The sequence below is a fragment of the Nerophis ophidion genome, linkage group LG27 (genome assembly GCF_033978795.1).
Source record: "Nerophis ophidion isolate RoL-2023_Sa linkage group LG27, RoL_Noph_v1.0, whole genome shotgun sequence".
In the NCBI taxonomy this organism is placed as follows: Eukaryota; Metazoa; Chordata; class Actinopteri; order Syngnathiformes; family Syngnathidae; genus Nerophis; species Nerophis ophidion.
Genome location: NC_084637.1, coordinates 16,143,683 through 16,158,983, shown reverse-complemented (window position 1 = coordinate 16,158,983; position 15,301 = coordinate 16,143,683). Strand labels below are relative to the sequence as shown.

Genomic DNA, 15,301 nt, shown 5'->3' with positions numbered 1-15,301 from the left:
AATGTGAGTCCAAAAAAAGCTATGGACAAGCGATATGTCATTTTAAACATTCAGGAAATATCCACAGCGTTGTCAACACTGCCTCCATTCTAGCCCCTCTGTAGACAGAGAAGTCAAATTGATAGGTAAAGGAGATGTTATTTTTTATTCCCAATTATTGTAGCGACCTGGCTCTTAATGTTATACAGTAGGGGATTTTGCCTATCATTCACAATCGCAATGTAGGACAGGAAGACAAATATTTGTTTAGTTTGTTATGCATTTTAAGTTGTGAAATAAGGCAAGTAGGGAGTAGCTAACAATGCAGATAATGGGAGTACACTACTTCGTCCATAAGTCACTCTAAAAAAAAACATCCAAAACGCGCTTACAATAATCTGTTTCATCTTGGGACCTGAATGTTAAGCAAGCATTTAGCGATATTGTGATTGTACGTGTTTAAGCAGACAAACTAGCTTTAGCAGCGCCGTGATCACAAAAATCTGACTATCTTATGCTGCTCTATTGACATATTGAGGCGGTGAGCTGCTGCATCTCCTCTAAGATGACGAACGTTAATTCTAGATTATAAATCATGCCTCTCCCCTGGATAGAAGAAGGATGTGGACATAAACTGAGACGTTTTTCAACTCTGACATTCAATTTGAATCCAGAGATAGCGAGAAAGACACGAAAAGACGCTCGTTTGCGGCACTTTTTTTCTAACTCTTCGTGAGGATAATGATTAATTCTTAATCCAAACGGGAAGGTATAGATGTTTCATCAGCAGAATCCTCGTAATTGTTTTATTATGTACGTAGTTTGTCTATCTTTTTCAGCACTTAGCAATACTGATACTGTACATGATGCTTAGTGTTTGTTGTTGAAGGGGAAAAAGATTTGCTTAAAATGAGCAAAATACGTAAACATTACATGTAAACATTAATGTGTTTGTTACTACATTACACATGTACTTACAGTGCGTATATTTTATTTATCTTTATATACCGTATTTCCTTGAATTGCCGCTGGGGCGCTTACCAAAGGCATGCGGTAAAGGTAAGCATGCGCTAATTATTTTAAAAGCTCTTCTCACTCCGGCACTTACCAAAGGCATGCAGTAAAATTTGGGTGTGATCATGAAAAGCACATTTAATACAAGAACATTTTATTATGGTCTTACCTTTATTTATAAATGAAGTCCATGCCAGCTCCTTCTGATCAAATGCATCGATAACTTGTTTATAGAAGTCTTCCTTATCTTTCTTCAGTTTTAAAAGTTTCTCTATTTCGATGGAGATCTTCCTTTATCACCTCCTGCTTTGATTGAAAGTCCAGTTTAGAAAACTGCTATCAGACCGCTGCTATCAGTTAGCTCGGCTCCTCAAGTGCGGGCGACGACTGAATTATCCTCGGACGACTCCCCCTCCCGTTCTGCTCCGTGGGTGATCTCTTTATCCCATCGCTACCACCATGAAGTGGTATTGTATAAATAATACACTGGGTATTTAGGACTGGAACATGCTTTGTTTCAGCCCGGTTGTTTACATAGCCAGCATAGGAGTGGTACATCCTAAAAGGTCCGTCGTGCACCCCCCGCGTCATATCCGTCCCAGCACATATCACGTCACTCATTGTCACTTCTTCTGCAGCCGAGTAGTTGCAAGAAGGATCACTAGCGCCCTCTACCACCAGGAGGCGGGAGTCATTTAATGACTGATATTTGACACACGCAGCTACGGTATATTAATAAAACATAGTTGCTTACTGTTCTTTTTAGCATATTGTTATTCAATAGCTTGGACCTTAAATCCTACTGAATAGCTCTTAATCTTCTTCCCTTTATGCAATTTCAAATTACTGGTATTGAAATCAATTTTAAAAATGATGACAGGGGAAGAGTCACTCGTGACGTCACGAGTTTGACCCGGCGGTTATACTAAGCATGCGCTAATTATTTTGCCACGCGAGTTTGACCCGGCAGTAATTCAAGGCAGGTGTATACTATATGCCCGGCGGCAATTCAAGGAAATACGCTATATATATATTTTTTAATTGTATTTATTGGATGTTTTTAGAGCGCTTTATAGGCGGAATGCATAAAAAAAGGAAAATTATATCTGTGCTTGTCTTGCATAAGGATTGTGAATGACAGACAAAATTCCAAAAACGTGCAGCTCCCCTTTAAAAAGTTTTGTGATTATAAACCACAGTGCTAGAGACAGTGTGTGTTTGCGTAGGCAGGGTGCCTCCAAATAAGGACAGTTCAACTAGATCTTGTGGTTTTGGCTTTGTTATTAAATAGGAAGTTGATTTATCACCCCTTGTCACAGTTTGTTTGTTTGATAATTAGTACTTTGCAATGTCCAAAGTGTACAAACTTGGAATATGGATTTTTGTCGAGGCTGCGACCCAGTATTTATGTTTACATTGTTTCTCATGCAGACGTTTGCTTCAATATATAAACTTTTCTATTCCAGAGCCCTGTTCGAGGAGTTCGTAAATCAAGGTTCCACTCTACTATGAAAGAAGACTGTTGCCTGGGTAACAAATCAGCCATGACGTGCAGTCTTTAGAAAATAAATACCTCCATGTGTCTGTCCAATTCCTTGAGTAGCGTTGGGTACTTCTCCAGTCGAGTGAAGGGTTTACTCAAACTGGTGGTGAGCGTCAAAATCCCCGGACTGGATGCCCCCTTGGACTCCATGTACTCGCCCAATTCCTCGCTACAAAACAGGACATGTGGACACGTTTCCACTGCTCAGAGTAAGCGTTCGCTTTTTCTCTTGACTTTACCTTTGCTGAGTCAGCACACTGACAGCAGATGGATGGTTTGCACAGTAGGCCACATAGAGAGTCTTCATCTGGGGCATGAGACTCAGGAAGAAGCTCCCTATCCTTTGCTGGCATTCTGGAAGCCTTTCAAAAAAGAACCATTTCATACCATTAAAAACACACTGATAAATTCAAAGTGAAACTCCAAAAATTTAAAAAGTGAAACTAATATATGACATAGGCTCGTAACTTGTAACTCAAGACATCTTTTGACAAATTTTTACTATTTTGCCTATGAAAAACTGTAAACTATGATCTTCAAAATTATACAAAAGACCTGAAATATCGAGTTTTAATAACATACTAGTTTCACATTTGAAGTTGAATTGCTGACATCCAATGAAATTTTGCTCGATATTCTATTTTTCTGAGTTTCACCTGTACATTGCAGTGCTATACTTGACTCTAACACTAGATGTCCATAAAGTCAAACTCAAACAGTGTAAAAAGAAACTCATTTTCTTAGTGGATGTTTCATAGCATACACTTTCTGATTCCAGCATCATAAAATCATCTTAGAATGTGATTTTAACTTCAACAATATGCCGTGGTTTGCAGACTTGCTGAGCAGACAAAACAGACTGACTTTGTATGCTCCTCCAAGGACTGAACCAACATCTGCTGGAAGGTCGAGATCTCCTCTAGATTTCCTTGAACGTGGCTGATGTCGACGCTGCTCAGCCTGCAGAGGAGTCATTTATAATTCAGAGGTTCTCCTTCTTTCTATTTCGGGTCATTTTTATGCATTCATGGCGAGTTTCACACATTTTACGGGTAAAAAAAAAAAAAGGACTCGACCTGTCAGTGGGCTGGAGGGCGCGAAGGTACGACACCAGAAGACTTTGTAGTTCCCTTGAGTATTCGCTCTCTGCTTCAAGGATGTTCTGTACCACCTGAACACACACACTATTTTTTACAAAATGTCCTTTAAGTGGACAAAGGGCTAAGAGCTTCAGAAATGAGCTTTTTTGGGGGATCCATTAGAGAGAAAAGGCTCTTTTGGACATTTATGTAAGGTAGGATGTTCACAGAGTCAGTGAGTTCGTTAGTACGGTAGATTCAGGTACACTTAGTGAAGATGGACAGACTGAGGAGGGGGCTGTGGCAGCTTGCATTTTTAAAACCACAAAGACACGCAGCAGCATCCCTGAGGCAAGGCTGTGCCAGAAACCAATGGAATGGAAGATATAGCCCACATTCTCTGTGACACACACGCACACACCAACCCAGCTCCCTTGTCACTAATTGGGTGTACAGCTGACAAACTGATCGATCCCAACAGCTTACAAAAGCAGAAAGACATGGAACAAGCACAGCAGCAAAATATTTGCCTCAAAAAGCTACCAGATTTTAATCTCAACATGAGCTCTTCTCTGTGTGAACTTTGCAAGTTCGCTTTTTAATTTTTCAATGGATTTTTCAAATCAGTCTAATATCATGTGCTGAGCTTTTTATTCTGTTGTTTTTTTGTCAATTAATGCAAATCTATAAACACTTTCTGCAGGTTTGAGAAAATCCAATTGAATGCTTTTTAATGCGTTGGTATTGCAACTTAAAATATATTTAATGCCCGTGTCCTACTGCAGATAGTTATTATATATAGTCATAAGATTACAATTGCCTGTATAGACACAATTGCACAAATTGGACAATGGTAATCTTGAATAGTTGAAAAGTTTATACTAACTGTTACTATCTAGTGCAGGGGTGTCAAGCTCATTTTAGATCGGGGGCCACATGGAGAAAAATCTACTCTCAAATGGGTCGAACTGGTAAAATCACGGCACGATAACCTAAAAATAAAGGCAACTGTTCTTTTTTTTTTACACTTACATGTTGCAGTTAGTAGTATTCTATCTTTGTCGTTATTTATATTTTCTGAATACATTATGTGATAATGTTCATCAGTGAAGTCATTGGTGTTCTTTTTTAATCAATCAAGATAAAAAAATGATATCAAAATCAAATTACAGTATTATTTATGTAATTTGATAATTTTCCTTGACTGATTTACTAACATCATGTGGTTTATTTTGTACAAATATAGCTTCATCTACAAAGATAAAAATAATTGCTATTGCGACATCCAGTGGACACATATAGAACAGCAGTTTCTTTCATTTAAAAATTGTAGGTTAATTTTTATACTTTAGCAAACTCATCCCGCGAGCAGGATAAAACATGTTTGCGGGCCTGATCTGGCCCTCGGGCCGTACGGTTGACACCCCGATCTGGTGAATTAGAATTGGCTCACAACACTGTTTATTCTGAAGATTTGTTTTTATTATTTTTTTTTGTCTGCAGTGGTAGCAACAGCTGCCAGTTGTGGTGACGACAGCAGAAGTTGCTCTGTTAATCATGCCAAAGAAATTTACCTGCTACCTGCTTTTAATTGCCAACTTGTAAATAGCTAAACATGTGTGATTTTACCTAATCGATACGCATTGAGCAAAGTTTGGAGGTCTTTTGGCACACACTACAGAACGCCTCTCTGGGTTTACAATTGACGGCCTTTAACCAGGTTTTGAAGGGTTAGCCAGGCAGCCACTTTTGCTGAAATGTTAATTTTCCTGACATGTATTCCTTTTCGTGCGTTTACCACAGCATTAGCACCTTCACAGAATGTAGCATTCCAAGCATCAGGTGTATTGTTAATGTAATGTTAATTTCCCCTCTGGGATTATTAAAGTATTTCTGATTCTGATTGTCTGTATACAATAGCCAATTAAAATGTTCTACCTGTCAATCATTACACAGTACTTCCAATCTGAATTATTAAATGTTTATGTCATCAAAATAAAATGTAAATATTTTTTCCATCAATTGTATATGTCTGCGTAACAGAGGCCATACAGTGTGGCTGGGCTATGTCTACGTTGGTAAACATCACTCCTTGACAACCTTGATAAAAATGCTGGATACAGTGTCAACGGCTCAGGCTTTTAGCTTGGTAGCTAGCAAGCTTCACTCTCATTAGAAAGACCCAGGGCTGACTAGAAGCAGGGGCTTAATCAGGCAGAAATCGCATGATATTTTTTATTGCCTGTGGACATCAAATGTAATGCTTTTTAAAGCAATTCAAGGCCTTAAATATCGCAAAATCTTCTAACATTGTTAATGTTCTGCGAAAACTTAAAAATAAATACAACATACAATGTATGGTTGAAAACTTTTCAGTGCAACTAACACTGTATGTTGTATTAATTTAAAACAAATATAACAATCATTCCATGGTACCACTTTTTTGACATATGCACAATCACAGTTAAAATGGGATGCTCACCACATTGTAGTAGGTTTTACTGATGATAGATGTGTCAAAACCTTTTGGGGGACTTCTCAGCGTCCCAGACTTCGGTTTGTCAGCTGGTTTGTCTGTACGGTGAGAAAGGGAGGTAACATTTAGAGACCAATCATTGTAAATAATTGGTCTAATTGGTATTGATTTACAATAGTCTTAGTCAATCAGGCCTTTGGTGCAGTTATACACAATACAGGTATAGACTCAAACTAGTTTGTTTTTTCATTTTACGTTTTTTTTAATGTTTTATTTCTGCGAAAATAACACTCAGGAAGATTAGTATAAAATGTACTTATTGATATATTCATGGAGTGCATGTCTTGTTGTGAATTTTGCTTTTATACCAATATAACCTTAATAAAACTGGTTTCAAGACAATTTCAAAGATCCTTTCTACTTTGTATTTTAGTGTACAACATTTACTGTAATTTTAGTCGACTTAAATGTAGAGGAATTTAGTCTTTAAAAAGACTATGACTAAAACTAAATTAAAAACGGCTGTCAAAATTAACACTGAAGTGAGTGGCTGTCGGAGGTATGTGTGACATGTCTCACCGCAAATGGCTCACTTTAACCCGATCAATCCACTCCCAGTCATGAGTGAACACAGTGAACATGTTCAACAGGATATTTCTTCTCAATACGACATGTGTGGAACATCCTGGTTTTGTTTGCAAGGAAAGCTTCCTTCCTTTATTTCCTTCCTTCCTGCCTTACTACCCAAAAAAACCGCAAGGTGATGTGTGTGTGTTCTTCAGCATGCCTATGCAGTTCAATCTTGTATATTCCAGCAACTCAGATCTAACATGGAGGTATATATATATATATATATATATATATATATATATATATATATATATATATATATATATATATATATATATATATATATATATATATATATATATATATATATATATATATATATATATATATATATATATATATATATATATATATATATATATATGTGTAACCAGATGAGGCAATTCCTGAAAGAATTCCGTGTGAATGCTCCAATGCTGAAGTTGAACTGAAATGCTGACAGACTGTAGTATGAATGTAAGAATAGGTTGAATGTTGGAATTGTTTAAATCAGTTAAAAATGTGGGAATTGTGAAAGTTCAAAAAACTATTTATTTTGAAGGGGGAAAAAAAAAAAAAAAAAAAAAAAAGGAATTATGGGAAATCCAGGATTTTTTTTTTAGAATTTTTTAAGTAGAGCATACAATTGCCGAACAGGCTGAATATTTTGAAGTTGGAACAGTTTGAATCAGATAAAAATTGTGGGAGATGCGGAACTTTGAAAAATCTATCATTGATTTCAATGGGAATTTCCAAACAATTTGGGAATTTCGTTGAAAAGCGGGAATTTTTTTTAAATAGTATAAAACGTGAATGGTCTGATTGAGTTGAAATGGTTGGTGTTGAAAATTTTCAAATCGATCGAGAAATGTTGAAATAGTAACATGTTGAGTTGAGAAATGGTATTACAGAATTCCTGGAATTTAGAGAAAACCGGGATTTTTTCCAGTTCAAAAAACAACTTTGTTTTTTTTCCTAAATTAAGAGGAATGTATTGATGGTGAAACGGTTGAAGTGGGTTAAAATTTTTTGGAGGAGTAGTCAGCAGAAAAAAGGGTGGAAATAAGGCTTTGGAAAACCAGGAATTCTGAAAAATCCCGGAATTTTTTTTAACCTGGAAAAAGGGTAGTTTGAATTTCCAGGATGGTGAATGTGTTGTTGGTAAAATGGTTTGCGTATTTGGAAAAATGTGAAAATGGTGGAAGTTTGAAAAATGGCCAATTTATTTTAAAGGCCTACTGAAATGAGATGTTCTTATTTAAACGGGATAGCAGGTCCATTCTATGTGTCATACTTGATCATTTCGCGATATTGCCACATTTTTGCTGAAAGGATTTAGTAGAGAACCTCCACGATAAAGTTTGCAACTTTTGGTGCTAACAGAAAAGCCTTGCGTTTACCGGAAGTAGCAGACGATGACGTCACATGCTGATGGCTCCTCACATCCTCACATTGTTTTTAATGGGAGCTTCCAACAAAAAGAGCTATTCGGGACCGAGAAAACGACAATTTCCCCATTAATTTGAGCGAGGATGAAAGATTCGTGTTTGAGGAAAAAAACAAACAAAAAAAAAAAAACAACGCGATTGCATTGGGACGGATTCAGATACTTTTAGACACATTTACTAGGATAATTCTGGGAAATCCTTTATCTTTCTACTGTGTTACTCGTGTTTTAGTGAGTTAAGTGTTTTAAACAGTGCCTGATGCCTGATAGTCGGAGGTGTGTGTCCCAGTGTTAATTTTGACAGCAAAATTTGATTTAGTTTTAGTCAGTCTTTTGACTAAAATGTAATTTAGTTTTAGTCATAATTTAGTTATTGAAATTGTTTTAGTTTTAGTCTAGTTTTAGTTGACGAAATATAAGATTATAGTCGACGAAAACTACATTAGATTTAGTCGATTAAAGGGTAATATGTAAACTTTCCCTTCAATTTCTGAAAGTCAAAGCAAAAAAGCGGAAAAATCACCGATACAAGTCGTATTTTGATGAAAATCATGTCTCAAATTTAGTATTTCACGAATAAGCCGTGTAATAAACGGGATAAAGTCGAGTGAGTTGTATGTTGTGAAAAATAATTACCTGTGTATGGATTTCGGGGGTGATTCGACTGTAAATGTCGCTTCAAGTTTGTTGTGTTTTTCCCCGTAATCCTCGTGCTGCATTTCTTACACTGCGTCTTTTTATCTTTGACGTCAAATGTAAAATTTCCCCATATGTCCTCTCTCCTCTTCCTCCCCTGCGTTGACATGTTGTCTTCTGCAGCGTATTCCCAGGTCAGTCTCTCCGGTATCTTCCTTACCACGTCGCTCTGATTGGTTCTCTTCCCAACTCCTCCCGCCTCTTCCTAACGAAATGAGTTCCGATTGGATCTCGTCTCTGGCAGACATTTTCGTCTCGTTTTTATTCGTTGACGAATATGTCAATACACCTCGTCATCGTCTTAGTCCACGTAAATTATTTTTTATTTAGTTATTGTCTCGTTTTAGTCAGAAAAAAAAGGTCGTTGACGATAACTATAACGAACATTTTTCGTCAACAAAACTAACACTGGTGTGTCCGCGGGTGTCTTGACGCCAGTGTCTCGGGGAAGTCGACGGCAGCTTTAATGACGGCGCACACTCAGCTGATCCCTGGTAAGAAGCGACTTTTTACCACAATTTTCTCACTGAAACCTGCTGGTTGACATTCGGTCGGGATCCATGTTCGCTTGACCGCTGTGATCCATAGTAAAGTTTCACCTCGGGGAATTCTAAACAAGGAATCACCGTGTGTTTGTGTGGCTAAAGCTTCCCAACTCCATCTTTCTACTTTGACTTCTCCAATATTAATTGAACAAATTGCTAAAAATTCAGCAACACAGAGCTCCAAAATACTGTGTAATTATGCGGTTAAAGCAGACGACTTTTAGCTGTGTGTGTGTGTGCAGCGCTCATATTTCCTAACAGTCCGTGACGTCACGCGTACACGTCATCATTACGCGATGTTTTCAAGAAGAAACTCCCGGGAAATTTAAAATTGTAATTTAGTAAACTAAAAAGGCCGTATTGGCATGTGTTGCAATGTTAATATTTCATCATTGATATATAAACTATCAGACTACGTGGTGGGTAGTAGTGGGTTTCAGTAGGCCTTTAAATGGGAACAATGTCCCGAAAAACCGGGAATTCTGGGAAATCTAGGAATTTTGGGAATTTGTCAAGAAAAGCTCGCAATTCCCGAATAAACTGAACAGTTTAAAGTTGAAACGGTTCGAAATCGGATGAAAAATGTGGATGGTAGAGCGCGCTAAAATCTGGAGAAGAAGAAGAAGAAGAAGAAGAAGAACGAAAACCATATGTGTGAATGCTTTGGAGCATTCACACAATTAAGTCCTATGCATAATTCTTCATTATATAAAGCTGCACCTACCATTTCCTTTCAGCTCCCGCACATAGTTACTGGGGAACCAGCCACTCTTGCCATTGAGAGAACCTTCCCACCAGCCCCCCTCCTCCTGCCTGCTCACACTAATGATATCGCCCTTCGAGAAAGACAGTTCGTCCTCATTTGTCTGATGGAAGGCAAAACGTGCTTTGACCAGAAAATTGCCAGTCCCACTCCCCTCCGACATGTCCTGCAACAGAAAAAACATGTGCATCAGTCACAATAGGAGAATATTTGTGTGTGCTGAGGGTCATTGTGTGAGTAACTTACAAGGCTGCGGTACTGATGCGGCGGCAATTTAGACGAGCGACTTTGACTGTTCAGAGAATCGAAAGATTTAATCCTCAACGTGGCCGAGTGTGGCACACACACAGCGCCACCTTTCTCTGCGAACAAGGAGCAGCATAAAATTACAGACTTTGCATGATATTTACGATATAATTGAGACATTTTATGCAAATATCCTTACCTTCAGTGGCTTTGTTCAGTGCAACCAGGGAGTTAAGGACCTTGGGGAAGTTGAGACCCTGGAAGAGGTCATTGACTTCAAAAGCCTGTCGGGTTGAGAAGATGAATTACATTCAACAGAGTGAGAATACACCCTGTGGCGGTCTGCCGCAATTTTATGTTTTTTTGTATATATATATTTTTTTTACATTTAGCACACTAAAAAAATTGGCCCTAGTGTGTGAATGTGAGTATAAATGTTGTCTGTCTATCTGTGTTGGACCTTTGATGAGGTGGCGACTTGTCGAGGCTGTACCCCGCCTTCCGCCCGAAGGCTGCTGAGATAGGCTCCAGCACCCCCCGTCTCGAAAGAGACAAGCAGTAGAAAATGGATGGATGGATGTTTACTAGGGCTGCGAATCTTTGGGTGTCCCACGATTCGATTCAATATTGATTCTTGGGTCGCGATTCAATGATATATCGATTTTTTCGATTCAATGCGATTCTCGATTCAAAAACGATATTTTTCCGATTCAAAACGATTCTGTATTCATTTAATACATAACATTTCAGCAGGATCTACCCCAGTCTGCTGACATGCTAGCAGAGTAGTATATTTTAAAAAAAAACCTTTATATAATTGTAAAGGACAATGTTTTATCAACTGATTGCAACAATGTAGATTTGTTTTAACTACTAAACAAACCAACAATATGACTTATTTTATCTTTATGAAAACATTGGACACAGTGTGTTGTCAAGCTTATGAGATGCGATGCAAGTGTAAGCCACTGGGACACTATTCTTTTTTATTATTTTTATAAATGTCTAATTATAATGTCAGTGAGGGAATTTTAATCACTGCTATGCTGAAATTGTAACTAATGATACTGTTGTTTATAATATTCATTTTTGTTTCGCTACTTTTGGTTTGTTTTGTGTCGTGTTTGTGTCTCCTTTCAATTGCTCTGTTTATTGCAGTTCTGAGTGTTGCTGGTTCAGGTTTGGTTTTGGAATTGGATTGCATTGTTATGGTATTGCTGTGTATTGTTTTGTTGGATTCATAATTTTTTTTTTTTTTAAATCGATTAAAAAAAAAAAAAGAGAATTGATTCTGCATCGCACAATGTGAGAATCGCGATTCGTATTCGAATCGATTTTTTCCCACACCCCTAATGTTCACCCTTGCTCAAAAATACAGATTATTATGGGACTGTCTTTGTATTGTGTTGTTTTAACTTCGTAGAGTAGAGGGCATCCTACATCTACTTCTTAACACACCAATACCTCATGACATAGCAGACTTGGCCACGTATTAGAACGCATCAATATATGGATATATTAGACGTAGAATGACGTAAGGCTGTGACCGATAATCGTAATATATTAGCTGTCAATCGCGAAAATCAAATATGGGCATGTTAATCGATCAAAAATGGCGACAAAATCTGTGACAGCAGCCAATGGGAGTCAATCACCCCACTTCCGGTTGTAATTTTCCGCAGAAGTAAACTTGGAGCTTAATGCCCACCGGACTGTATTTTAACATGAAACTATCTGTATTGCTATTAAAAAGGATGCACGAAGTGATGTCGGTTGCAGCGGATGTAGCTTTATAATTCATATTTTGGCAGGAATTTGTTTATTTTGGGTCTTCCATCACTGAGCAAACACTATACTAGATCAGTGTTGTTCTAAATGGTATTTGTACAAACATAAAACAAAACTTTAGATAAAATAAATATAAAAATGTGTTACTTTTACATTCTTTTAATGCTGAACAAAACCTTTAAATATGTTTGTGGAGGGCGGTATGGCCCGCAGGCCTGCTGCGGAGCAGAATGTGCAAAGACTGGCCTCGAAACCAGCGGCAGGTAAGTAGATTGCCCAGCTGGAGTTTGTTATCTAATCACCTGTCACCTTCATTAGCAGCAGCCGGTAGGGACCCGGGGTTGGAGTTGGAGTTGCGGGTGAGCAGACGAATAGAGAGAGACACACCGGACTGGAAAAACATATATTGCTGGAAATCAAGCACATAAAAAGACTTGATTCAAACGGTCTACCGGGCTCCCGAAGATCTGTCGGTGTCAGGAGAACCCACCACAAGAGAGAAACCTCTACAATGTTTTTATCTTCATCTTATTTATTTAGCTTCTTTAGTTTTTAAGGCAGATGATTTAAAACAAGCGGGTTCCTTCTTGACTGCACTTAAATGTAGAATATATGTAGAATACATTTATATTATTCATATATTACACCCTGGACAAGTCGCCACCTCATCACATATTATTTATTATTATTATTGTCTATTGTGAGCAAACTGTGGTGCTGAATTACCCCCAGGGATCAATAAAGTACTTTCTATTCTATTCTATTAAAAACAATACAATAAATGTGACATTAATCGACATCGTTAAATTAAATTGTGATAGTTTTTTTTATTTTCATCTCCCAGTCCTATAATGTGAACATTATCTTAAAAATAACACTAACATGGCGACCCAGAAACATCATGATTATTTTCTAAATACTGATGTATCTCCTGTTTGTGTTATAAGACACACACACAGGTGAAACAAACACCTGGAAGTAAAAAAATACATTCCTGTAATGTTGTTAAGTGAGATCTAAAACCATTCCGCACATTTCCGATGACAAACTATGGAAGAACAGTTTTCCCCATGTCTAGCATTAAAAGATTACAGTTGGTACAAAATGCGGCTGCTAGACTTTTGACAAGAACAAGAAAGTTTGATCATATTACGCCTGTACTGGCTCACCTGCACTGGCTTCCTGTGGTACCATATGTCCCGGCAAGAAATCTGCGTTCAAAGGACTCCGGCTTATTAGTGATTCCCAAAGCCCAAAAAAAGTCTGCGGGCTATAGAGCATTTTCCATTCGGGCTCCAGTACTCTGGAATACCCTCCCGGTAACAGTTCGCGATGCCACCTCAGTAGAAGCATTTAAGTCTCACCTTAAAACTCATTTGTATACTCTAGCCTTTAAATAGACTCCCTTTTTAGACCAGTTGATCTGCCGTTTCTTTTCTTTTTCTTCTATGTCCCACCCTCCCGTGTGGAGGGGGTCCGGTCCGATCCGGTGGCCATGTACTGCTCGCCTGTGTATCGGCTGGGGACATCTCTGCGCTGCTGGTCCGCCTACGCTTGGGATGGTTTCCTGCTGGCTCCGCTGTGAACGGGACTCTCGCTGCTGTGTCTTGGATCCTCTTTGGACTGGACTCTTGCGACTGTGTTGTATCCATTGTGGATTGAACTTTCACAGTATCATGTTAGACCCGCTCGACATCCATTGCTTTCCTCCTCTCTAAGGTTCTCATAGTCATCATTGTCACCGACGTCCCACTGGGTGTGAGTTTTCCTTGCCCTTATGTGGGCCTACCGAGGATGTCGTGGTGGTTTGTGCAGCCCTTTGAGACACTAGTGATTTAGGGCTATATAAGTAAACATTGATTGATTGATTGATTGATTTTGAAAAATAATCTAATTGCAATTTTTCCCCTCACTGTTGTGATTTATTATGCAATTATTTTTTAATGCCCTCTTTTCGTGCTTTTCTCAACAAACACAAACAATAAATCAATCCGTAATACACAATAACAGATTTACTATAAAGTTTACCTCAACTGACGAGTACCTTAAAGTACGAGTATTTTGAGATACGAGCGACCTATCGGCTTTTTGTTATGCTTTAAGTTTTGATTTGAGTTTCGAGCCCCAATTGAGGTAGTATTTGTACACAGCCCACAGTCAGGGATAGACACAATACTATAGTTAATGCAAAGGAGAAAGTGTGGACCACCAGATGAGAAAAACAAACTTAAAAACATGCTCGAACAGTTAGCAGACGACCCAGCCAGTCAGTCAGTCCGCATCACATAAGCCGCAACCAACCTCCAAAGCATGCAGCCACAAACGTCAAAACAACAAGCATGTATCCATGAAAAAAATTGTGAAGCTGCAGATGATTTGTTTGACATGATTAATTTGGATCTGTCTCCTGACTGAACCAACTAGACCGGGTCGTCAGCAACCCGCGGCTCTGGAGCCACTCTTTAGCGCTGCCCTAGTGGCTCCCTGGACCTCTTTCAGATATGTGTGAAAATGTAAAAAGATAAAAAAATATATATATTTTTAATATATTTTCTGTAGGTGGACAAACACGACACAAACCTTCCAAATTGTTACAAATTCCACTGTTTATGTTATGCAGTATTTGGCAAACACCGTCTTGTCCTACTAATTTCAGCGATCCTTGAACTCACCGTAGTTGTGTGGACTGTGACATAAAACAGTTTGTTTACATGTACAACTTTCTCCGATGCTGCCACAGAGAGACATGTTTTATACCACTCCTTCTTGGTCTCATTTTGTCCACCAAACGTTTTATGCTGTGCATGAATACAAAAAAGTGAGCCTTGTTGATTTTATTGATTTTCTAGAGTGCCTATCAGGTATATTTGGTCAATCCATGACTGCAAGCTGATCGGTGCTAACATGCTAAATAGGCTAGCTGTATGTACATATTGCTTAATTATGCCTCATTTGTAGGTAGGTATATTTGAGCTTAGTTAATTTCATTTATTTATGTCCTCTGTGTGAATAATTTATATTTGCATGTCTCATGACATGTTATCTGTTTGTAATATTGGCTGCTTTTCTGAGAGTTTTTTTGTGTGCCATGTTGTTCCAGACCACAGCAAACGTAA

The 15,301-nt window shown here is 38.2% G+C and overlaps 1 protein-coding gene across 2 annotated transcripts in view; it reads right to left on the bottom strand.

Moving 5' to 3' along the window:
• LOC133544118 (rho guanine nucleotide exchange factor 7-like) overlaps nucleotides 1-15,301 on the bottom strand; it is a 54,741-nt gene that overhangs the window by 21,515 nt on the left and 17,925 nt on the right. For both annotated transcript variants that reach the window (XM_061889183.1, XM_061889184.1), the window contains exons 3-10: nucleotides 10,597-10,681; nucleotides 10,398-10,513; nucleotides 10,113-10,317; nucleotides 6,098-6,189; nucleotides 3,613-3,707; nucleotides 3,401-3,496; nucleotides 2,776-2,898; nucleotides 2,567-2,705 (exon numbers count right to left, since the gene is read on the bottom strand). In XM_061889183.1, the coding sequence (XP_061745167.1) occupies nucleotides 2,567-2,705; nucleotides 2,776-2,898; nucleotides 3,401-3,496; nucleotides 3,613-3,707; nucleotides 6,098-6,189; nucleotides 10,113-10,317; nucleotides 10,398-10,513; nucleotides 10,597-10,681 (951 nt within the window). The remainder of the gene's footprint in view (nucleotides 1-2,566; nucleotides 2,706-2,775; nucleotides 2,899-3,400; nucleotides 3,497-3,612; nucleotides 3,708-6,097; nucleotides 6,190-10,112; nucleotides 10,318-10,397; nucleotides 10,514-10,596; nucleotides 10,682-15,301) is intronic.